The sequence below is a fragment of the Drosophila simulans genome, chromosome X (assembly GCF_016746395.2).
Source record: "Drosophila simulans strain w501 chromosome X, Prin_Dsim_3.1, whole genome shotgun sequence".
Lineage (NCBI taxonomy): Eukaryota > Metazoa > Arthropoda > Insecta > Diptera > Drosophilidae > Drosophila > Drosophila simulans.
Genome location: NC_052525.2, coordinates 19,791,842 through 19,814,486, shown reverse-complemented (window position 1 = coordinate 19,814,486; position 22,645 = coordinate 19,791,842). Strand labels below are relative to the sequence as shown.

The window sequence follows — 22,645 nt, the reverse complement described above, 5'->3', positions numbered from 1 at the left end:
ACACCACAGATGACGGGGCCCTCCGGCTAGCTTTTATTGATCATCTGGTCAGGGGATTGAGCTTGGGTTTGGGTGTGGGTTTGGGTTTGGGATTTCGGGCAAGAGATATATCTACTTGATTTGTTGCGGAGTCACCAGTTCCGGGTGCCAAAGTGTGACGCATCTGGTAGCCTCGGACGGAAAGCCTAGGGAAACACGAACACCTTGATGTTGTTCTTCAGGCAGCTGAGCAGGGCGTGGGCGGGATCGCAGTTGGGGGCGTTCTTCAGGCCCACGGTGGAGTCCTTGCACAGGTGGATGCCCTTGCGGTACTCGTCCTTGTAGCTGTCCGGCAGCATGATGTCCATCTGCTTGAGGGTCGGCTCCAGCTGAAACTTTCCCTTCTTGATCTAAGCACGAGCAGAGCGGAAAGAAGGCGCTGATCATGTAGCCATCACACACCTGATGGAAACATCGTAATACGTACTGCCTGCATCATTTCCAGGATGCAATTGATGTAGCAGTTGGTGTCCTTGCTATTGGGTATGTTCCCGTTGCGGATGTTGTCGGCCACCTCGACGCTGACCTTCGGATACTTGGGCAGGCAGACGTCGCGCATCAGCTTTCCGGCGGACCACATCTGCTCCTCCGTCACCTGCAAGTGGACAGCATCCATGAGGCATCCTCCGGCAGAGAGAAGAGCTTAAGGACCTACCCCTGCCTCCGACTGGGGGAGTGGGCCCAGGGATATGGCGACGCAGACCAGCAGCAGATGGAACTTCATTTCCGAGACGATTTGGCGGATTCCAGACTCCAGACCCATCGGCGACTCCTTTTATACGCGGCACCCGCCGACATGCAAATGACTTCATATTGGTTCGATCGAACCGCTAAGTGGGTGTGGGAATTATGGGTTAGCGCCAATCGCCGCCCCACTGCCCATTTCCATATCCAAATGGGCGGGCAGTGGGCGGTGTTCCTGGGGCGGACTGCTTTCTGGCCGGGCTATAATCTTGCCACGTTAATTGACAGTGTGTGGTATGTGGTCACCGTGCGAGGTGGCATGCGAGGCGCGATTCTGGCCGAGATGCGTTGACAATCCCATTGCTGGGCCGCATTTCCCCACTGTTTTCGATCATGCGAATGCAAATAAGATTTCAATCTGAGATCTGCCGGGGCGGCTCCAAAATCGGTTCCAGAGTTGGAGCCGAATGGATACCGCGCTTCCAGTTTTCAGTTTTGAGGCCAAACAATGTAAAGATAATCACAATCGGTAATCATGATCAGTACATATATAAAATAAAATATATTTTTACAATTAGCTTGCTGTTTACATATACTGCTTTTCAAGATGTTGATTTTAAGATATACTATCTGGAAAAAAAAGTTTTTATATTCTGATCCTAATCCTGCCACCAGATGCACACCAAATGGTTGCTGTTATTTTTTTCTGGAGTCTCAAATAAAAAGGAAGGATTTTTAAAAATATTTTAAAAAATTTAATTACAATGCAGGCATTTAAAATTTAAGCATGGTAACCCCTTAAGTAAGTCCATTACACTCACTTTAACCACCTATTACCTTGTATGCAAATGAGCAGTTCGGTTTGATTAGCATTCAAATTAGTTGCAAGTTGGCATTTATTTGGCGAAATGTATTTCATTTGTGCATTTAGTACAACTGATGACGTTGAAATAAGTAGCGTTGCGTGTGGCATGAGCCCAAATCGCTGATAAAGCTAACTGCAATAAATAATAAATGTAAATTATAATATCACAAAGGGCTTATATTTACATTGGTATAACTGAAGCGTACCGCTAAATAGGCCAGAATGTTTACATGCTAGCTAGGTGATAAAATACATTTATAGAGGATCACCTCAACCTCAACCAGCAGTTTTTGGATATGTAATGGTCGATGGATACGCGATGGTAATATCAGAGTCGAAGACATTCATACGGACGGACAGGCGAACGGACAGCCGAACGGACAGCCGAACGGACAGGCGAACGGACAGCCGAACGGACAGCCGAACGGACAGCCGAACGGACAGGCGAACGGACAGGCGAACGGACAGCCGAACGGACAGGCGAACGGACAGGCGAACGGACAGGCGAACGGACAGGCGAACGGACAGCCGAACGGGCAGCCGAACGGACAGCCAAACGGACAGCCGAACGGACAGGCGAACGGACAGCCAAACGGACAGCCAAACGGACAGCCGAACGGACAGGCGAACGGACAGCCGAACGGACAGCCAAACGGACAGGCGAACGGACAGGCGAACGGACAGCCGAACGGACAGACGAACGGACAGACGAACGGACAGCCGAACGGACAGCCGAACGGACAGCCGAACGGACAGCCGAACGGACAGCCGAACGGACAGGCGAACGGACAGCCGAACGGACAGGCGAACGGACAGGCGAACGGACAGCCGAACGGACAGGCGAACGGACAGCCGAACGGACAGCCGAACGGACAGCCGAACGGACAGCCGAACGGACAGCCGAACGGACAGCCGAACGGACAGGCGAACGGACAGCCGAACGGACAGCCGAACGGACAGCCGAACGGACAGCCGAACGGACAGCCGAACGGACAGCCGAACGGACAGCCGAACGGACAGCCGAACGGACAGCCGAACGGACAGCCGAACGGACAGGCGAACGGACAGACATGGCTATATCGGCTCGGCTAGTGATCCTATTTCCTACCAGGATGGAAAGAAGTTCTTCGTGACACACAATTTTCAACGAATCTAGTAACTGGTATAAAAATAATTATAGCTAAACCTAAAATGCTTAACAATTTCATAAAATTGTAAATGGAACTTAACTCAAAGCGCAGAATTCTGAAGTCAGTTAAAGGTATATACATACAAATTATGAAAGCATTCGCTTTGCCTCTTGCATATCTCAATTTTCGTCGTATTGCTTAGTTAATGGGTATCCCATTAGTCGGCACTAGACTATACTAGTTGGGATACCCGAGTCGGCTTTGACGACTGTCAGTAACATTCCTTTCATTCCGAACGTCTAAAAGTCACAATCCGAATCCCGGTCTAAAAACAGGTCGAATATCGAATCCAAATTTTAATCCTTTGTTAGCAGCCGCGCCAATCCGGTCCGCAACGCTCCTAAGATGTCCGATCGGTTCAACATCAACGAAGTCTTCAACAGCCAGACCATGCGTGGTCGCGCCAATGTAAGTGATTCAGTACACGGCAGTCCACTCGATGCGCCCAAATCCGCCTCCGAAACCCACAGGTAGCCAAGGCCACCTGGGCGTCGCTGGGACTCGTCTACGTCCTGGTCAAGATGCATCGCCGCAACTCGAAGCGGCGCGAGACGAAGCTCTACTGCAAGGGATGCCAGCAGGCCATGCTCCATGGCTAGGGCGCCGATGCTGCGGGACATGGGTCCCCACCCCTCCGACCCGTTCGACCCCTCAGCAATCCATAACTAGCTATAATCAGCACCCCCTTTCCGGTTCCCGATGGGACCAAACTCATGTACCTAATCGAGTCAATAAAAATCGAATCCTGCCAACGAATTTTTGTAATCTTTGTAATCTAGTTGACCGAGCTTGGCACTTCGTTGCTTGTCATTAGGTTCTCGTTCGGAGCTACAGGCAGAACACACTCAGCTCTCACCCGGAACCGACCCCAAATCCAGATCTCCAGATCCAGTCCTAGCAATGGCCGACGGCTTTAAGAAGTACTTCAATGGTACAACCATCAATGGACGCGCTAACGTAAGAGTGATTCTATTGAACGCACACAAGATTACATGAGCCATCGCTTTGGAGCTGTTGATGAACACAAAAGAACGTTTTCAGCTCCAAAATGAAATTCGAAATGATTAATTTAACATTTTAAGTCAAATATTTTTCAAATACACACTCTGACCCCCATTTTGCAGGTGGCAAAGGCCACATACGCCACGTTGGCCCTGTTGTTCATCGTGTACAAGCTGCGCCGCGGATCCGGCAAGTCCGGCGAGTTGGCCAGCGGCAAGTGCAGCTGCGAATCGGACCACGAGTCGTCCCTCAATGGCGACATAGGCGTCTACGGCGCGGATCCCGACTGCTCCGTCTGCCGGGAGCGATCGGAGCGGGCAATGACCGAATTCGATCGCGAGCAGCAACGCCGGTCGGCGGGCGAGGATGGCAATGGTTGTCGCGACGATCCGCCGCCGCCACCACCTCCACCCGCATCGGGAGGATCCGGCTCTGCTCCGCGCCGCAAGTGTCCCTGCGAGGAGCCGCAGCGGCGGGCGGAGGGAGCCGTGAAGCATAGCAGCCACAGCAGCTGGGCGCGAGGTCAGCAGATTCAGCCGCCCAACCAGTATCAACAGTACGCACAGCCCGAGGCGGAGCAAGTGCGTCCGGCTAGCCAAGTGATGGGTCAGGTGCACGACGCCTTCTACAGGGTGCTGCGAGGAGTCGTGGGAGCCGTTTTGGGCAATGCGGCGGTCAGCACCAGCGGCACCGCTTCCGATTCCCCTGCTCAGGCAGCCGCAGTGGAAGTCTCGCGGGATGAGCTGGAGGAGGATGAGCGTGACGACGGTCAGGATGATGAGACGCCGTTGAAACGCCGCACGGCACCGCGCTCTTGCGTGCCCAACGGCGGCCAAGAGAACACCTCGGGACAGCCGGAGGAACTGGGCCGGGAACAGGCCGACGACCAGCCGCAGGCGGAGGAACAGGCGGAGTACAGCGCCTTCAGCGATGGCTTCGCTTCCGGCATGTACTTTACCAGCGATGAAAAGTAATAGGCCTATGCTTTTGAGATCTGCTAAATTTTTAGTCTAAAATAAATACGAAGAACTCCTTTATCTCAGCATTATGCTTTAACAATCCATTACTTGGCGCCCCCGGGTGGATCCTTTTCTTTCAGTTGTTGCGAGTTACAAAATCGATTGCTTTATAAAGTATTTTATTTAGCTTCCGTTTAGTTCAGATAGAGTTTTCTTTGCGGCATCTAACTTTTAAATAGATCATCATTAGAAACGTTTTCAGCCCCTTTGTGTTCTCGGGGGTTATCAATATCAATTACATAGCTTATTAACTGTTTTGGGCGGGGTTTCGGACTCCAGATGGATGGGAATGGATTGGATTGGATGGGATGGGATTCAATTGGGTTGCGTCTAACGTTTAAGCCTTGTGTATAATTATGAGTGGACTTCAACTAACATTTATATTTAAATTTATATGTATATATAATATAATATGGAAATAACTTTAACGTTTTGCTTTTTGGTTTCATTATGCGATCGACCGATTCTTTCGCTCTCTCGCCGTCTCTCTCTCTCTCTCTCATTCTCTCTCTCCTCATTCTCCCTCTCCTCATTCTCCCTCGCTCGATTCGTCGTCTCTCTCGCTCGATTCGTCGTCTTGCTCCGATTCATGTGCTAATTTAAAATATATGTTTATACGTGTATATATGTGTACGTGTCGCGTGAGTGGGTTTAACTTGAAGGCGTCGTGTGTCCTAGTGGGTGAGGATCGTAAACTGCGGGGAGATCCGCCGGCTGCCAAGGTCTCCGATGGATCCCTGATCGATTTGTTCGGTAATGCGGTAAGTCGTTAAGTTAATTGTTCATTTCGGGCAGGATGGACAGTGGGTTCGGTTCAACCCTCGTGGCTAGCCACCGACTCCAGGTCGCTGTTGTCCTCGCTGCCGGTGGCCTCGGTGGGTTCGCCCATGGCCACGCGTGCGTACTCGTCCGTATCAATGCTCTTACAGAAGTGTATGGCATACTTGAGCTTCTCAAGGAGCACGGCCTGCAAAAACAAAGATTCGGCATTAATCAGAATCAGTGGTGGACGCAATCGGTCGCCATTGTCTTTACCTTGCACGAGTAGCGGGGCATCTTGAGCAGAAAGAAGCACGTGTAGCTCTCGGGCAGGAAGTGGTCAGGCGGATTCTTCTCGAGCACTTGCAGCACAAAGTCACGTCCACGGAAGTCGGCAATGGTGCGCGGCAATCGGGTGCGACCCCAGACGAACCGCAGGAATAGAGAGCGCTCCTGAAAATGTTTAGTTTCAATTAGGATTGCGGCTGATGCGAAAGTACGGCACCGCCATATGGGACGCACCTGATTCGTGAACTCCTCCATCACCTCCCAGAACCAGGTGACCAGCGCCGAGCTCGGATCGAAGCCCTTGTAGGTGGCCACCGACTTCAGCAGGCCCAGCGGAATGTCAGGCGAGCCGCAGACCATCGCCTGCAGCTCCGCGGCGGAGAAGAGCGAGAGCAAAGGCACTGGAATCACCTTGGACATGCCGTCCCGAACCGCCTTCACCTGCTCATCGAATTCGTGCAGACGGAATCCGAGCGCCAGACGGACATACTCCGCCCGGTTCCTGGGCGAGATGTGCGTGTAGCGCGTGGACAGCGGCACCTCGTGGCCACGGGCCGAGGACGTCGAGAAGGGCAGTTCCAGCGCGGTGAACAGCTTCGGGTCGTCATCCATATTGCGGATGCAGAGCAGTCCGGCCACGTAGTCGCGGTCCACCTCGGTAAGATCCGTGGGCCGTAGAACCTCGCCCGTCAATTGACGCCACACAGGTTCCGCCAAACTGAAATATCAAAACAAGGTCATTAGTGACATAGTCCCCCAAGGATCGGTTATTGAGGTATCCCTGAACTCGACACTTACTTGATGCTCAGCGGCGATCCTGTACGCACGGCGATGCCCATGAGGACGCCAAGGAAGCGGAACATGTTCATCTGGAGTACCGAGGACAGGGTGGGGTCCAGCAGGAAGCAGTCGCGATTGGCTCCCGCCTCGCCGCGTCCGTTGGGCGTGTTGATCAAAAGCGGCACGCTGCCGTTCTGCAGCTCGTCGCACATCTCAGCGATGGATTCGCTGTAGCCACCGCCGCAGTCGTCCACACTCTCGCCCACGAACTTCACCTTCCAGACGCGGTGCGGCAGAGCCAGCGCCTCCTGGGTGAGCAAGGGCAGCTTCTGCACCATCTGGCCAAAGACGCTCTTCATCCCATCGATGCCGGCCAATCCGTTGCACCGATTGCGCGAGCGCTTCACCTGGATGCGATTTAGCTCGATGACGGGTCCGTGCTGCTTGTCCCGCACCATCGTCGTTTGGATGACCTTCCGGAAGGCAGCCTCCTTGATGTTGTACACGAGCACATCCTTCAGTGCGCCCAGACTCAAGTCGCCGGAGATGGGCAGCATGGCCAGGCAGGGACACACCAACTCCGAGAAGTGGTGCAGCAGGATAAGGCGGGCGTGCAGGGCCTCAGGCGCCAGATCGCGCACCAGGTCGTACTCCAGCGGTGGATTGGGCAGCGGACGCAGGCGCTCGCTTAGCTGCGATGTTGATAGGGCCAGCGTGTGGGCGGATCCGCAGGTGACCTTCACAATGTGCTTGCCCTGGAGAGCGGCTACCAGGCGCGGCCGCTGAATGGCTGTAACCGTGCCGTCGCCCAGTTGTCCTTCGTCGTTGTCTCCCCAGGTGTACACCTCGCCGGAGTCGCTGCAAGCGACGCAGTGCAGCGAACCGGTGGCAATGGAAATAATCTTCTTTCCCTGCAGAGCAGCCACCTTCTTGGGCCGGCGGACATGGTCAACGGATCCGTGGCCCAGGCGATGGAAGTCTCCTTTGCCCCAGGTGTACACCGCTCCGGATTTGGTGAGTGCCACCGAGAACTGCGAACCGCACTCCACCTTGACCACTCCCAGTCCGGCCAGACTCTCGATCTTGTACGGCAGCTTGCAGCCGTCGCTGCCGCCGCGTCCCAGTTTGCCGTAGTCGCCATCGCCCCAGCTCCACACATTGTCGTCGTCCGTGATGCACAGCGTCTGGGCATCTCCGGAGCCGCAGGCAATATCGATGGCCCGATAGCCGAGCAGCGCCTCCACCAACTTGGGTCGCAGCTGGTCTTCGGAGTCGCCGTGTCCCAGTCGCCCGTAGCGTCCTTTGCCCCAAGTGAGCACATGGCCACTGGCCGTGATCGCCGCTGAGTGAGCACTGCCGCAGGCAATGTCCGCCACGCTCATCCCGTTGAGGTGCTCCACCAGCTTGGGACGGTCGTAGCTCATGCGGTTCCCGTGGCCCAGCTTTCCGTCCTCGCCCTCGCCCCAGGCGTACACCTCGCCTTCAGTGGTCAGTGCCAAGCAGTGTTTTCCGCCGGAGTTCACAGCAACCTTCTTGACGAACACGTGCTGCAGGGATCCCAGCAAAGTGGGAATGGCCCAGCTGTCGCTGCCACCGACGCCCAGTCGTCCTCCAGATCCGTATCCCGTGGCAAATAGTTTGCCATCGGGCGTCACCGCAAACAGGGATTGCTCTCCGCCGGCCAACTGAACTGGTCGAAGAAGGCTGAGCGCCTCGCACGGCGTTGGCGTCTTGATACGGCTACCTTCCAGTCCGCCAAGCTGCCCGCGGTGGTTGTGGCCCCATCCGTATATGGTGCTGGCTCCACCCCAGCTGAGTGCCCAGTCGTCTGGTCTCCGGTTGAGCCACTGCAGCAGTTGGGCGTCGTGCGGAGCTTGAAACAGAGTGTGATCCTCGTGGAGCAGCGTGCTCGTGGACTCCAACTGGTGGGCATGACAGTGTAGATCCGGCTGCTCGCTGGTAATTCCCGGCGGTGGAGACACATTGCTGACCGTGCTGGACGACAGTGAAGTTGTAGAGTTCAGCATGGACGCTCCGGGCGATTGGCAGCCAGGATTGGCATTGGAGTTCGAGCTCGAACTGGGCAGCATTTCGGCAAACTTCTTGCGCACCTCCAGGCAAAATGCCCGCGGCAGCTCCGTGCGCCGGATCAGGGATTGGGCCACTCTAACGGCGATGCAGTATCGCTTGAACCAGGCCCACTTGTGCACGTCCCCAGTCGAGGAGATGGCACCCGGGGCTGCTGACGACGACGATGATGAAGTGGCAGGCAGTGAAGCATCCAGCTGCATGTCGCAGGCCAGTGCAGCCAGGGTCTTGAAGTAGTCCGAGTGCATGAGATGTATGCCTCCGCGCACCTGCGGCTCCTCGTACTCGTACTGGCGCAACAGCTCCGGTATCAAGGGCTGGAGCAGCGTGGACAGCGATGGATCCTGTGGTCGAGGCGCTTGCTCCAGCAACAGTACGGCGTGCAGTTTGCGCAGCGACCATATCCTCTGGGCGGTGGTGAGGGCGCCCAGTTGTGAGCAAGCTGCCAGGGCGGAGGCCAATCGGAGCAGCACACTCGGTTGTCGAGGGGCAAGTCGGGAGTCCAGCAGCGACATGACCAGTGCCATCGAGGGTTGCGACAACACGGCTCGGTCCGATCCACTCTCGCCCAGCGTGGCCGCCGGCATGATGGCGTGCACCCAGAAGCGCCAGCCCCATCCGTTTACCGAACTGTCCGAGGAGAATTTCCAGCGCAACTCGTCGCCCGGCACACGGATCTCCGGAGCCCAGTGGGCAAACTCCCGGCCCGAACGCATGGCCAGCACCCGACCAGTGCCGTCCATGATCACCAGGGGATCGTTACGCTTCTCGGTGCTGCACTGGCTGTCGAACTCCAGGCGCAACATCTCCGCACCTGGGATGCGTACCACTCCGGTGACGTTCACGTTGTCCACGTAAGGGTGGCTGCTCTCCTGCATCACCGGTTTGGGCAACTTACCAAGGCAGTGGCGCGAGGTGCACAGGTCCTCCAGTTCCGTGATGCACGTCTCAAGGAGCATCGCAGCCACCGTCGGTGTTCCAGCTCCCAAGGAGATTAGGGTGTCGGCGATGGTCTGGGCTGTGCTCGGTGGTCCACATCGTCCGCAAACTGCCAGTTTAAGCAGCTCCACCAGACTCTTTGCCTCCGGCTCACCCAGCAAGCCGCCGAAGTCGTCTAGGCCGTGGCAGTGGCTAATGTGGGATAGCATCTCCTCCTGCTGCGTCATGGTGGCAGCCATCACGGACATGGCGCTGGCCGACATCCGAGAGTGCTTGTGCTGGGGCAAGGCACTGCTGGAGAGCGATCCCGACATGGACAGGGATCCAGTTAGGCTCTGAAAGGCGCTCAGTGGGCCGGCGCTGAGCGGTGGCAGAGTGTTAGCCCCGCCGGACAATCCTCCGGTCAGCGCATCAACGGCAGCCTCGGGACTGTGCTCCTGCAGACCGGCATCCGTGGCATCGGCGGGCGCCTCTCCTCCACCCTGCGCAATCGTTTCCGCCAGTTGCAGCGGTGCTCCCATCATGGGCCCACCTATGAGCTGGTCCTCCTCGCCTCCGACGGCACCCCGCTCCTTAAAGTTCACCTTGCTGTGGCTGGTGAGTGCGGCGACGATGAGCTGGCGGGCCTGCAGGATGCTCATGGCACGCAGTACGTGACCCAGAGCCGCCTGCCGGGCGGCTGGTGTCTCCAGAGCCAGGCTTTCGCTCAGACTACTCTGGTTCAAGGGCTTGGCCTCCTGTTTCAGGGTTTGCACTGTCTCCGCTTCGTATATGCCCAGGCTACTGCCGCCCAGGGGGTCTCGAGTGCTGCCGAAGGGCACGGGTCCTCGCTTCTCCTCATCCGAGGATGCGTTGGGCAGTCCCCAAGCGATGGAGTGCGAGCTGCCGCACGCAACGCGATTCACAAACACCGTATCCAATCCGATGACCAGAGCCGGCTTCTTGTTCACAAACGTGTTGCCACTGCCCTGTTGTCCGTGGTCGTTGTCGCCCCAGGCGTAAACCTGGCCAGCATCCGTGACGGCCAGGCAGTGCAGGGCACCGACGGCCACGTGGATGACCCGTCGGCCCCGAAGTCCTCCAATGGGCTGCGGCTTGCGCACGTGCTGATCTCCACCGTGGCCCAGACGGTAGTAGTCGCCTTTGCCCCAAGTCCACACTTCTCCGGCTCGCGTGAGTGCCAAGCTGAACTGGGCGCCACACTCGATCTGCACCACACCTATGCCCGAGAGACGTTCGATCTCGTGAGGGGTGTCGGATCCCTCGCTGCCGCCGCGTCCAAGCTTGCCGAAATCACCGTCGCCCCACGAGAACACGGCTCCGTCCTCCGTGAGGGCAAGGGTTTGTGCATCCCGACTTCCGCAGGCCACTTGAACGACCCTTCTGCCCGCCAACGCCGTCACCAACTTGGGCTTCAGCTGTGTGGTGTTGTCGCCGTGGCCCAAGCGGCCGTACTCACCCAGTCCCCAGGTGTAGAGCTCGCCCTGGCTGCTGATGGCCGCCGAGTGAGACGAGCCACAGGCCACATCGCGGATCTTCTTCGCTCGCAACGCCTCCACCAGTCGTGGCTTGTCCAGCGTTGTTCGGTTGCCGTGGCCGAGCTTACCATCCTCGCCCTCGCCCCAGGAGAACACCTTTCCATCCAGCGTCAGGGCGAGCGCGTGCTTGCCGCCGGAGTGCACGGCTACCTTCTTGACCACATACTGATGCAGCACGGGCAGCTGGTGTGGTAGTGGCACATTGTGGGTCACCCCGAGGCCGAGGCGACCGTTCGTTCCCTCGCCGCATGCGTAAACCTTTCCGTCCTGGCTCACGATGAACAGACTCTTGGATCCGCCTGCTATGTGGATGGGACGCAGACGACTAATGGTCTGCGAGAAGGTTGGCACCTTCACCTTCGAACCTTTCAGCCCGCCAAGCTGTTCTTTGTCGTTGAGGCCCCACACCATTACGGTGCATGGTAGATCCTGCTCGGGCGCCGCTGCGGCTTCTTCGTGGGATGTGCTTACCGCTCCGGCTCCTGCTGTCGATCCAGGTCCCACTCCGGCGCTGTACTCGCTGGCCAGGAACTGTGCGTTAGCCAAGATGTGCTGGAGATCCGGTTGCTGGCGGCGACCTACGAACTTAATGCCGTGAATCTTGCACTGAATGCCGTTGTTCTGGCACTGCTTCACCACCACCTCCACCCAGGGGTAATAAGTGGGCACCTGCTGCATGAGCAGCACCCGGCTAGCACCCGCTGGCACTGGGATCCATGTGTACTCCTTCAGGCTGTCGACGCAGTCGCCCACGCGGATCTCCAGCAGGGATGGCATGTGCGAGTGATCTTCGGGACTAACCTTCAAAGTCAGACTGTGGACGAGGATGCGGTCGTGCAGCTCTAGGCGGATCCAATGGCGGCAAGGTCCGCTGGAACAGCTCTGCCACGGCTGGTTACTGCCATTAAGCAGATGTTTGGCTGCTGCCTCATTGGAGCTTACGGTCAACGAACGAATGCATCTGGACCAATCCTCGATGAGATCGCTGGGCGCCATCTGGCTGCAGGAGTCTCCTAGAGAAGGAAGGGTGGCGGAGGTGGGCTGCGATGCCACCAGTTCCACTTCGTTGATGTGACCCTGCCAGGCGGGCAGGTCCGGAAAGTCCACAGTGAGTTGTTTGCTGCGCACTGAGCTCACCACTCCAATGGCCGACGATCCCTGGCTTCTGCCCAGGCGCAGCTGGCACAGCATTCCGTAGCGCAGCGACGAGGTGCGCAGCCTTACCCGTGCACCCACTGCGATGGGCGGAGGGCGTGGCTGGTGCTGGGTCTGAGCAGCCTCCACCAGCTCGATATGCACAAAGCACACCCAGTAGGTGCTGCCGTGATTGCGCCAGTCGACTTGAACGTTGAGATCATGCAGACCTTCGGTGTCCACGATGAGCACAGTGCCCATATCGCCTTGTTTGATCTCTTCAAAGTCCCGACAGCAGCGCACCGTCATTCCCGGGCGAACTAGTCCCCGTACATACAAGGCGTAGAGATCAGCAGTCTGGAAATCCTTGCGAGACTCAAACTTCACTGGTGGTGCGGGTCCACTGACGGCCATCGGTTGGCCTTCTACAGTGTCCGATGAAGTAGAGGACGAGGTTGTCGAATTCGAACTGGGACACTCATTATCCGAATCCGCCTCTGGGTCGTGAGACGAGGCTGAAGACGCCAGTGGCAGCGTATCCTCTTCGATGGTGTTAGCACACACATCCGGGTGTTCCAGGATCCACTGCACTATCTGCTCGGGGGTGGGCATTATCTCTGCTTGCAGCGACAGTTGCTTAAGGGCTAGTTCCACCGTGCGACGAGTGAATCCCATTTCCATTATCTGCCCAATTAGCTGGGCATCGGTGGCCGCCGCAGGCCACTTGGATTTCTGTTCCACTTGCTCCGTCGGCTTCTGCTCCTTCCGTGCCACATTGTAGACAGGCACTCCGTGCACCATTGTCGGCTGAGGTGGCGAAGAAAGGGCGCGACCATTGGGAGGAACACCACCACCCTCGCTTAGCTCCTGGTGGGCCTGGGTAGCCAGAGATTGAATGCAGTTGAGGGCGGCTGTGGCCAGATCCATGTAACTGTAGCAGGCCTTTACTGGGGACGCCTGCGTGGCTCGCAAAAGGATGCACTGTATCAACAGTTGCGGCTCCTGGCCACTTCCTGTGGATAACTGCTGGTCTTGCTCCCCAGGCTGTTGCGACTCCGCATCGCTTCGGTCCGGCTCATCTGCACTGGCGTATATGCTCCCTGGTGCTCGTTGCTTGAGGATGCGACGCAAAGCGACTTGGTGGCGATACAACACGCCGTTTGTGTGCAGCACCGCCATCTGAAGTTGCTGGGCGCGGAGCAGAGCTAAGTCCAGTCGACCATCGGCGCTACTGGGCAGTTCCCGGAGTTCCGGTGCTGGTCCGTACAGTAGCACTGTCCAAGCGTTAAGCAACATCTCGTTCATAGGCAGACGGCTCAAGCTGAATACGGTGTGATCCAAGTGCGGCATCACCGCCGGCAATTGCACCTTAACGAATCCCACGCCAGATCCCACACCTCCGGGCGCAAGGAGACAGCGGCCCTTGGGCGTGAAGCTGGCGATCACCATGTGGCTGCCTTCGTGGAAACAGTGTAGACCGACGCGTGGACGCAGATCGTGTCCACCCATGGCTCCGAGTACACCTAGCACAAAGACCTGTTCACTGTCCAGAGCCGTGGAGTGCGGCGATTGCTCGGCTAGCAGCTCGGCGGCTACACAAAGCTTCTGCGCCAGGAAGGAATTGATGACTGGGTTCCAGGAGGGCAGAGTGTGCAGACGCCGAAGTAGGGCGACGAGCTCCTCGGCCACGCTGCCCGAATGCGATGCGGTGAGCAGCACGCGTGCCTTGCCCTCGGCCGTGGGCAGCAGACTGGCATCGCCTGGACAATGTAGCGCGATGCGTCCCAGGGTGGCAAACAACTGGTGGACCAAAGCGGGCATCCGCGGCTCCTCCTCAGCGCCCCACTGTGCCAGAATAAACTGCAGCAGGCGCAGGCAATGGAGCTGTCTGTACACGCCCGCCTCGTTTCCCGCTGGCTGTTCCAGCAGCGATAGATAGTGACTTAACCATCCCGGTGTGCTAAGCTCCAGACAAAGCCGTGGGCAATCTCCTGAAAAAAGCACATTATTGTTAGCCACTCAAACGATTCTTGTTTTACTACCACAAAGGACACCTACCAGATATGGCTCGAATGAAGCCCAGGTTGAGCCATCCCAATGCATAGGAGATGTTTGACATCGATGGTTTGGGGTAGATGATAGTCCGAAACATGCTGGTCATGCCACGCAGTGCGTCCTTATCCAGCTGAGCCCCGTGCAGTCCAGTTCCCACCGCCAGAATCTGAAGGAGCTTGGCGGCGCAGTGGCGTAGCAATTTCGATGGATGCGAGTCGCTGGTGGGTGAAGCTTCGCTCCCGGACACATCCTCTCGCTCAGGCTCCGTGGGTGAGGCGACGTTGAGAGCACTGTCGGCCAGCTGGAGATCGTACTGACCCTCCTTGCCCATACGGTACGAGTTGGTGGCTCCGGTGTACCATTCCACACGCACCCACCTGGACAAGAAGGTCATTTAGTTGTGATATCAGGAAATAGAATCTTCGCCACAACTTACCCGTCCTCGCCCACCTCACTAATGATGCGACCCTCGCCGGGCGGATTGCCATCCTGGTCACCCCACTTCCAGTCCGCTCCCCTCACAATTCTGGTGCCGATCTTCATCAGCTTTGCCAGATCGGGACCACTGAGCTGCGCCTTGCTCGACTTTTGCTTTAGCACGCTGTCTTCGTACAGGATACTCAGTTCTCCGTGCACCTGGCCGCCGGTCGCGCCTTCGCCGCCCGTCTGCGCCAGCAGTCCAAGCACGGTGCCCAGGAGGCCGGAATTAATGAGGAAGCCTAGCTCGTTGGGGCCCAGCTCCTTGGCCAGCAGCCCGAACACGCTCAGGAGGAAGCGGGCGCGCGGCAGGCGCTTTAGGAGCACATAGGTGCCTAGATTGGTGCTGTCCTTGCCGCGGGCGTGGCCCTGCTGCTCTTGGTTAACCAGACGACGGAGCTCTCGCACCGCCCAGTCAAGGACACGAGATTGTGCCAGGAGTAGCCTGGCTTTTTGGTAGGCACTTATCATGTTCAGCTGACCGAGAACGTGCAAGGAGCTTCCGGATCCCGTTGATCCTCCTCCGGAGGATGTGGATTTCAAGTGCAGTCCGAGAAATCCGTTCAGCAGACTGTACTGTGCCGCATCCAGCAAGCCGTGTAGTTCAAGCAGTTGCTGGACAATCTGGAGCCCGGCCAGCCTCAGTTGGTATCGCTGCATCTGGCAGTACATGGCCCGTCGTGCCGTCTCCACATCGCAGCTGTCCTGCAGGGCAAAGTCCACAATGTCCTGCATGAGTGCCGGGTCCAGCTCTCCCTCGCCATGGATCTGGCGTTCATTCAGTCGCCTTAACAGAGTTTCCTCTTCTTCCTGCTCCTCTAGCTCCTGTTTGGGCATGACCTGGGGTTTTTTCTCCTGCTCCTGCTGAATGGAGGCATTAAGCAGATCCTCCGGCTTGGCCGGCTGCCGTGAGGAGCGCAGCTCTTGAAGCAGCCGCCGCACAAGCATCTTAAAGCGCGGCGGGCGCTGCAAGATGGGCAGTCGGCGTAATCCACGCTGCTGGGGACTAATCGCTGGTCGCACCTCGTAGAGCAGGAAGCGCAGGCGTTCTAGAATTGGGGCACACACCTCCTTGTAACTGCGGTTCAGTTGCTGCCGTGTCCGAACCACTGACCACTTGGCCTGATGCACAAGCCTAATGATTTCCCCGAGCTGTCTTGGCGGCGGCGACTCTGTCTCCAATGCGTTTAGCACCAGGCCACCGAGGTACTGGTGCCGGATGAGCACGGCGCTCAAGAGGCGCTCTAGCTCCTGGACGGGATGTTCCGTGGCGAACTCCTGATGCCACATCAAGTTGTGCGCCTTACAGTATCGCTCGGTGAGCGCCAGCCAAGCAGCCACAGGCGGTTCCGAAACGCGGGCCTCTGCTAGGCCGCTGATGAAAGCATCTGCACGCAGCTGCAACTGGGATTTGCCTCGACCCGGAGCCAGCTGCTGCTGCATTGGCAACGGAGGCGGCAGTTCCGTGGGCGTGTTACCCGCTGTGCTGTGACAACTGTGGCTGCTGCGCGCCTCGCCCTTCTCCTCGTCGAAGGGATTGCTCGGCTGGAGGAGCTGTAGCCCACCGCTTAGCAGGCTTGACTTGTCCAGCTGACGGCACTGCAGTTCCGCTGGCTGCAGTGCCGGTCCGCTGCACATCAGATTGGCCACCAAGCCGAGCAGCTGCGCCAAGGCGCATTCCGAGCTAAAGTGAGTCAGCCGACTGGGTCCAGGCGCCGATGACTGAATAGGATTGAAACATTCGATTGGTCAGGGAATATCAAACATAGGATCGAATCTCACCTTCTCTTCGGTGTTAGCCTGGACCATGTACTTGCCCAGCTTGTGGTGCTCGAGGATGTGCTCCATAGCGCTTCTGTGCACCTGACTGCTCATCTCGGCCGTAAGGTCCTTGCCCAATCCCGAGTCCAAAACGCTTCGTAGTGTTTCCGACTCACAGCTATGATGCAAAAGATAAACGACAAATGAGTCTGCAATTATGCCGAAGATATGCAAGTTTACTTACTTGTATCCGCTTAAATCGCAAACGTATCCGGCCAGGACGATGCAGCGACTTCCATCGAGCAGAAGATTTTCCATGTCCGCACGGCGCACATAGTGCGTTTCGGGATCAGCCGGCGGAGGACCGCCCTTGGGTCCCCCTCGACAAATGATGCCTGGCCAGCCCATGTCGTCGCCGTCTCGCAGTTCTCCTTCCCCAAGCGCTCGATTGAGTCTGTCTAGGACGCGAAGCAGAGGCAGAAAGAGGCGGGCCCAACGCAGGCCACCCAGACACTGAGGGCGATCGCGCTTGAGGAGCAATAAGCCCACCAGCAACTCGTTCAGCAAAGCGTCCGAAATATCCGCTTGGAGGACGCGGCCGAGATGGCCAACCATCTGACCAAAGGAATGTTCACCCGGCTCCCGACATAGCAACGCCAATTCGTGGGCCTTTTGTAATGTGGCAACGCAGGCGGGGATTAGCGCGTGCATGTACTGCAACAACAGCGCCTCGGCGCCAGTTGTTTCCTCCTCGGGCTGCGCCTGGTGGATGTGGGACAGCAGCAAGCGCTGGAATCGGTGGAGCAGACTCAAGCTGGGACTGGTGCTCGGCTCCTGGTGCTGCTGCTCGCGCTCCTCCTCCTCCTTTTCCTGCTGCTTGCCCAGCGTGGGAGACAGTCGGGTTTGGGACAGTGCGGCATTGTTGCTCAGCAGTCGCGTGATCAGCTGCAGCAATGGCAAGTGGACTCCGTCGCCGCAGTCCGCGGAGCAGGAGCTGCTCTCCAGACGGATAGCGTGCTGCAGCGCCGACTCTAGGCCGCCTTCGGCCATCAGGGAGCTGACTAGGAGGTCTGTCATGAAGCGATGACCAGCGGATGACGCCTGTCCAGGTTCCGAAGGCAGCAGCGATGTGAGTGTCTGGGCACGCTCCGCTGCTGTGGGCAGCAGAACACTCCATCCGTCCTATGGTAAAAGGTCAATGAACGGTATTAGTACGAAGCACATTGGATGTGCCCAACTTATGTACGTACCTGCAGAGCCTGTTGTGCGGCCACTTGTATTGTGCGAAGCACTTGACTGCCGCCGGCCAACCCGAGGATTCGAGTCTTGAGGCTGCAGAGAAGGCGACTGCCACTGGCTAGGCCCACCTGGCGCGGCTCTACCCCGTTGGCAATGAGGGCGAGCAGCTGCAGGCGGAACAGATTTAGGCAGGCCACGGCGATGCACTCGCTCTCCTGGTTCGGCGTTTGCCGGTTGTCCTGGCTGCTGCACATGCCCAGCAGCTGGTCTAGCAGACGGAACGTGGGCTCGCCCAAGTCAACGACGAAGGGGGCGCGCCGCGGTACACCCTGGTGGGAGCTCTGCGTCCACACAAGACTCTGGGCACTGGTACAGGCGATTCCGCTGGCCGGAAACGTTGGTAATGACACAAGAATGGGCGTTCGCAGTAAAGGCTCGCTGGACACGGAGGCTGGACAGATTTGCTGGCTGTCGTTGCGACCCCATCCGAATACCTCCCCGCTGCTAGAAAGCGCCAGACAATGTGCCACGCTCACGGCCACGTCCACAATGCGTTTGTGCTGCAGGGAAAACCAAAAGTTAGGAAAGGATGACAGGGTAACGGGGTACCTGGCGGTAGCTCACCTGCAAGCTGCTAACCAGACGCGGAACACTGCACCCTTGGACACTGCGCTCCACCAACTGGTGGCCCAAACAGGTGGCCTTGCCCCACGTATAGAGTTGACCCTCGCTGCTGAGGGCCACCGAGAACTGTGAGCCCGCAAAGACGCGCTGCACCCGGGGTAGCGATTCCACAAGGATCGGCTGCAGGCTGCCGTTGCAGTTGCCATTGCCCAGCTTGCCGTAGTCACCGTCGCCCCAGGCGAACACTAGTCCCTCGGATGTGAGGGCCAGCGAGTGGGCGTCGCCGCTGCCCAGGGCCACGTCAACCACCATGTGGTCGGATAGGGCCACCACCAGGGTGGGCAGGCTGCGATCGTCGCTGTTCCCGTGGCCCAGCCGAGCATAGGTGCCGCGTCCCCAGGTCAGCAGGTTTCCGCCGCAGGTGATGGCTGCGCTGTACGAGCAGCCGCAGTATACCGACTGTACACAGTGCTGCTCCAGGGCAGCGATCTTGGTGGGAACGGCTCGGGCGTGGGTGTCCCCATGGCCCAGACGGTGATCTTCGCCGGTGCCCCAGGAGTAGGCGTTGTCTGCAACGAATTGGAAGCAGGGCATTAGGTTCATAACTACTATTATTATTAAGTAAATACTAATAACCAAAATGCCTGATCTGCAGCAGCGAGGCGGACAGAAACCATCCGACTGGTAGCTTTGAGTGCCCGACATAAAAGAAGCTATGAGCCACCATAATGCACGCCCATATTAACGTAATCAAGCTCAACGATAATCATTGCGCAGCAGCTCAGAGCCTCCTGGCTCCTAAGCGAACCTTACGTCCTCCATGATCCTCGACGAGTCAGTTAAAGCAGCTCTCTCCACGATCAGAAACTGGCTGCATCACCTATGCGGGGAATTGAATATGCGAAGGTAAAGCACGTGCATATGTGCAGCTGCTATGCTCCCTCGCCTATAAGCTTGTAACCAACAAGCCAAGGAAGAGGGGCGTGTAACCCCATCCGACCCTGGGGTCCTGGCTAATACTGTAGGGGAGCTATTCCCAGTGCAGACCGCACTATGGGGACCAACAGAAGAAGCCCCTGCCCCAGATTTCCCGTGCCTCACAGAACTGGAAGTCGTCGAGGCAGCCAAGCGGATCAAACCCAACATGGAATATTAAGAGTCCGCTCAAACGAGATGGCCAACAGAGTGGGTGGGTAAATCCAAACAGGTGTTCTGTGTGGTGGCGGGTGAAGAATAATACCAGCGTACCCGGCTTGTCGAAAAAGGCGACTAAAGGGTGAATGGAGGAGACACCATGGCCTACTCTTAAGGAAGGGATTGCGATCTGGTTTCACATCCTGCTCATCGAAGTCATACCTAGACTGAGAGTCCCAGTGAGCGTGCAGGGACTGAAGAGCACACGAAGGTTTTTGCGTTAGTAAGTAGGCAGGATTCCACTACGGATTATTAATAGTCCATGTCACCTAAGAACGGTAGGTGGTATCTTTAGATTTTAATTTTCCTGCCGCAAGTCGAATAATAAAAAAAAATACGCTGAAAAGCGTGCTACGCTTTTTGTTAAATCTCTCGAAGTCCCAACATTTTAATATAATACAATAACCAACGAAACGAAGCAGCAGTGGATACGAACATAACATGGAAACATAACAGCAATTTAGAAATTCTCTTACGGTTACTGTCAATGGCCAGAAAGTGACGACCTTCACAGTGGCCGGCGATGCTAATGAACACATCATGGGCGACCTCCTCCATGGGCAGCGGTTCCGCTTCCGGTTTGGCCAGGCGCCAGGTGTACAGCTTACCCTCCTGGCTAAGGATGAGCATCTGCGTCTCGCAGCAGGCCACCTGCTTGATCTGGAAGCGGCAGCTAAGCGTGGGCACGCCCGCAGACTCTCCACTCCAGCTGAGCGTCGGCTCAGCGCTGAATCCCTGCTGATCCTTGGAGAGCGATGGCCAGCCCAAGGCGTAGATCCGCTGCTGAGGAGCTGAACTGGATGATGCGGCGGTTGCTTGTCCACCGCGTAGCAGGCAGCGCGGCATCAGCGGCTGCACCATGCGGTCCAGGTGAGAAATGATGACGACTGCGGCGCGACGAAGGTCCACAATGGCCGCACTGCTCTTGGGTAGCGAGAGAAAGCGAAGGAAGGTCTCCGTGGCACTGGCCACTGGAGCAGGTTCTCCGCCGGCGATTCCGCCTCCCTTGGCCGTGGCTCCAATCTTCTGGTAGCGCAGCAGGATGCGCTGCAGCGGGGCGCCCGTCTTGCGTGGCATGTCCCGATTGTCGTTGCCCGCACGGTCCTTCTCCCATAGCAACAACAGCAGAACGACGCACTCGAGCGTGGCGGCCAGGGTGCCCTTCTGCACGCCCAGCTCCAGCAGAAGGCACAGCGCTGTGTGGCGGTCGTTTAGTGGTGCGGTGCAGCGATTGCCCATCGGATCACCGAGCGCCACCAGACGCAGGAACTTGATGGAGCGCTCCATGACATCCAGCCAGAGCGAAGAGACGACGGCTGCCTCGAACAGCGTGGCCTCAGGCAGTTCCTGCAGAGAAGCCAGCGCCTCGCTTAGCAGCTCGCTGCACATTTCCGTGTCCTCACCGGAGCGCCAGGCGCGTCGCAGGAAGGCGAAGCTGAAGTTCAAGGCGGCATGGGTGGCTACGCGTGCCAAGCCCAGAGCTCCATGCTCCGCCGGCTGTTCCGTCGGCTGTGACTCCACTGCAGCATTGGCGGTTGTGGCGGCAATAGTGGTGTTGGCGGTGGTGACACTGACCACCGCCTGTGCGCTTGTCGTGGACTGGCGCTCCCGTTCCCTCTCCCTTTTCAGGGCCACGAAGTAGCGCTCGTAGATGAATAGTTGCTGGCGAAGATGCTGGGCAGAGAGGCAGTTGCCGGCTGCGCGCAGAGCCAGCTCCTGCAGCTCCGAGATCATAGAACGTTGGCAGTCCAGACGCGCCTGCTGCGAAGGTGGCTGGCTCCAGAGCCAGCCGCTCAGAACCATGTCGGTGGCCTGGCTGAGATGGGCCGCTTGCTGTGCGGCGGCTTGGGTGGTAAGCTTCTTAATGGCCGTGTCCGAGTCCAGAGGCCGACAGCCGTCGCAGTTGCAGGCGGAGAGAGGGCCGCAGTACTCCGGCTGGCAGCAGGAGCACTTGAGCTGCTGAGCGCCGCAGTAGTGCTTGCCATCGTCGCCCAGGTAGGATAGTTGTCCGCGGGCATTTAGGAGCGGAGCGGTGGGCGACGAGACCAGCTCGCAGTCCTGGATCAGATGGTTCCACAGTACGGCGCCGTCGGCGGCGTTGCGCAGGGAGGCGATGAGATCGGCGCGCAGCCACTTGGCGTCCAGAAAGGGCAGCGGGCGCAGGTAGAGATCGGGCGAATGGCTGGGCGGTGCTGCTGATCCGGAACCTGATCCGGATCCAGATCCTGCTGCGGAGCCTGCTCCTGCCGCTGCTCCACTGGCACCTCCACCCCCTCCTACACCAACTCCAGCGGAGACTGGTGCTGCAGAAGCGGGCTGGCTGGACCCAGCACCTTGGCCACTGGATCCGGCTCCTCCGCTCGCCTGGCGGTTGAACATGTTTGTGTTTTGGCGTTGTCTTCCCTAGTGCTCCACCGGCGAAGTCAGGCTAGAAACGAGCACGACCACAACCACAACAACGGCAATGGCATGGCACAGTTACCCCTGCAAGGGGGGTGTGGTGGTGGGCTGGAGCGCGGGTTGGGGCAGGGGCGAAGGCGGGTCAATGTCGTCACTGGCACACACACTAAGCACACGCACACGCGCGCAAGCACACACACAACTGCAATCGGGCGTTCAGGATCAGGATAATTCGTTGTTATCCTTGTCCGCACTGCTCATTTTGTTGCCCCGCACGGAGTTATGACATCCTGACTTTTCCACCCGCACTTGAACTCTCCGTTTTCCGCGCTTGCTGCTTTCGGGTCACAATTGGAAGTGCCAGTTACCAGTACAATGCAATTCGAAATCAAGGAATTATTTTAAAATGAAATAAAATTGTTTGATGGCAATCGATATCAGGGGGAGGTGCAAACTGACTGAGCTATCAAGTAATCGATATCAGGGGGGCGAGCCATCGATATGTTTGGCATTTCGATAGCTCTTCAGTGTTCGTAAGTCACAGGTTTGTGTCACGGATTAAAACACAGT

General features: G+C 57.6%; 5 protein-coding genes across 5 annotated transcripts; 3 read left to right on the top strand and 2 right to left on the bottom strand.

Moving 5' to 3' along the window:
* Nucleotides 1–10: 10 nt before the first annotated feature.
* Nucleotides 11–804, bottom strand: LOC6740257 (general odorant-binding protein 19a). The gene is made up of 3 exons (XM_016181158.2): nucleotides 695–804; nucleotides 467–634; nucleotides 11–389 (listed from the first exon to the last, which is right to left on the bottom strand). Exons 1-3 carry the CDS (start codon nucleotides 800–802, stop codon nucleotides 186–188), a joined length of 480 nt encoding a protein of 159 aa, XP_016040162.1. The 5' UTR covers nucleotides 803–804; the 3' UTR covers nucleotides 11–185.
* A 31-nt stretch (nucleotides 805–835) lies between these two features.
* LOC123327337 (circumsporozoite protein-like) lies at nucleotides 836–2,680 on the top strand. The gene is made up of 2 exons (XM_044923563.1): nucleotides 836–873; nucleotides 1,921–2,680. The coding sequence occupies exons 1-2, from the start codon at nucleotides 836–838 to the stop codon at nucleotides 2,678–2,680; spliced, it is 798 nt and encodes a 265-aa protein (XP_044779498.1).
* Nucleotides 2,681–2,992: 312 nt separating this feature from the next.
* On the top strand, nucleotides 2,993–3,534 carry LOC6740256 (putative 60S ribosomal protein L33). Its single transcript, XM_002077101.4, has 2 exons — nucleotides 2,993–3,186; nucleotides 3,249–3,534. Exons 1-2 carry the CDS (start codon nucleotides 3,124–3,126, stop codon nucleotides 3,375–3,377), a joined length of 192 nt encoding a protein of 63 aa, XP_002077137.1. The 5' UTR covers nucleotides 2,993–3,123; the 3' UTR covers nucleotides 3,378–3,534.
* Nucleotides 3,535–3,576: 42 nt separating this feature from the next.
* LOC6740258 lies at nucleotides 3,577–4,817 on the top strand. Its single transcript, XM_039296658.2, has 2 exons — nucleotides 3,577–3,735; nucleotides 3,903–4,817. Exons 1-2 carry the CDS (start codon nucleotides 3,679–3,681, stop codon nucleotides 4,752–4,754), a joined length of 909 nt encoding a protein of 302 aa, XP_039152592.1. The 5' UTR covers nucleotides 3,577–3,678; the 3' UTR covers nucleotides 4,755–4,817.
* An 84-nt stretch (nucleotides 4,818–4,901) lies between these two features.
* Nucleotides 4,902–22,569, bottom strand: LOC6726520 (probable E3 ubiquitin-protein ligase HERC2). Its single transcript, XM_039296651.1, has 11 exons — nucleotides 20,152–22,569; nucleotides 18,482–19,050; nucleotides 17,869–18,417; nucleotides 16,863–17,800; nucleotides 16,640–16,796; nucleotides 14,817–16,579; nucleotides 14,384–14,757; nucleotides 6,645–14,316; nucleotides 6,081–6,564; nucleotides 5,835–6,011; nucleotides 4,902–5,766 (listed from the first exon to the last, which is right to left on the bottom strand). The coding sequence occupies exons 1-11, from the start codon at nucleotides 22,052–22,054 to the stop codon at nucleotides 5,614–5,616; spliced, it is 14,739 nt and encodes a 4,912-aa protein (XP_039152585.1). The 5' UTR covers nucleotides 22,055–22,569; the 3' UTR covers nucleotides 4,902–5,613.
* Nucleotides 22,570–22,645: the final 76 nt, after the last annotated feature.

Coding starts and splice junctions, on each gene's coding strand:
- LOC6740257 (XM_016181158.2), bottom strand. CDS start 802: ATGGGTCTGGAGTCTGGAATCCGCCAAATCGTCTCGGAAATGAAGTTC. Junction 635..694: donor TCCCCCAGTCGGAGGCAGGG/GTAGGTCCTTAA, acceptor GTCCACTTGCAG/GTGACGGAGGAGCAGATGTG. Junction 390..466: donor TCCTGGAAATGATGCAGGCA/GTACGTATTACG, acceptor GCTCGTGCTTAG/ATCAAGAAGGGAAAGTTTCA.
- LOC123327337 (XM_044923563.1), top strand. CDS start 836: ATGCAAATGACTTCATATTGGTTCGATCGAACCGCTAA. Junction 874..1,920: donor TGGTTCGATCGAACCGCTAA/GTGGGTGTGGGA, acceptor TGGTAATATCAG/AGTCGAAGACATTCATACGG.
- LOC6740256 (XM_002077101.4), top strand. CDS start 3,124: ATGTCCGATCGGTTCAACATCAACGAAGTCTTCAACAGCCAGACCATG. Junction 3,187..3,248: donor CCATGCGTGGTCGCGCCAAT/GTAAGTGATTCA, acceptor CGAAACCCACAG/GTAGCCAAGGCCACCTGGGC.
- LOC6740258 (XM_039296658.2), top strand. CDS start 3,679: ATGGCCGACGGCTTTAAGAAGTACTTCAATGGTACAACCATCAATGGA. Junction 3,736..3,902: donor CCATCAATGGACGCGCTAAC/GTAAGAGTGATT, acceptor CCCATTTTGCAG/GTGGCAAAGGCCACATACGC.
- LOC6726520 (XM_039296651.1), bottom strand. CDS start 22,054: ATGTTCAACCGCCAGGCGAGCGGAGGAGCCGGATCCAGTGGCCAAGGT. Junction 18,418..18,481: donor GTCTGGTTAGCAGCTTGCAG/GTGAGCTACCGC, acceptor TTTTCCCTGCAG/CACAAACGCATTGTGGACGT. Junction 14,317..14,383: donor CTTCATTCGAGCCATATCTG/GTAGGTGTCCTT, acceptor TGCTTTTTTCAG/GAGATTGCCCACGGCTTTGT.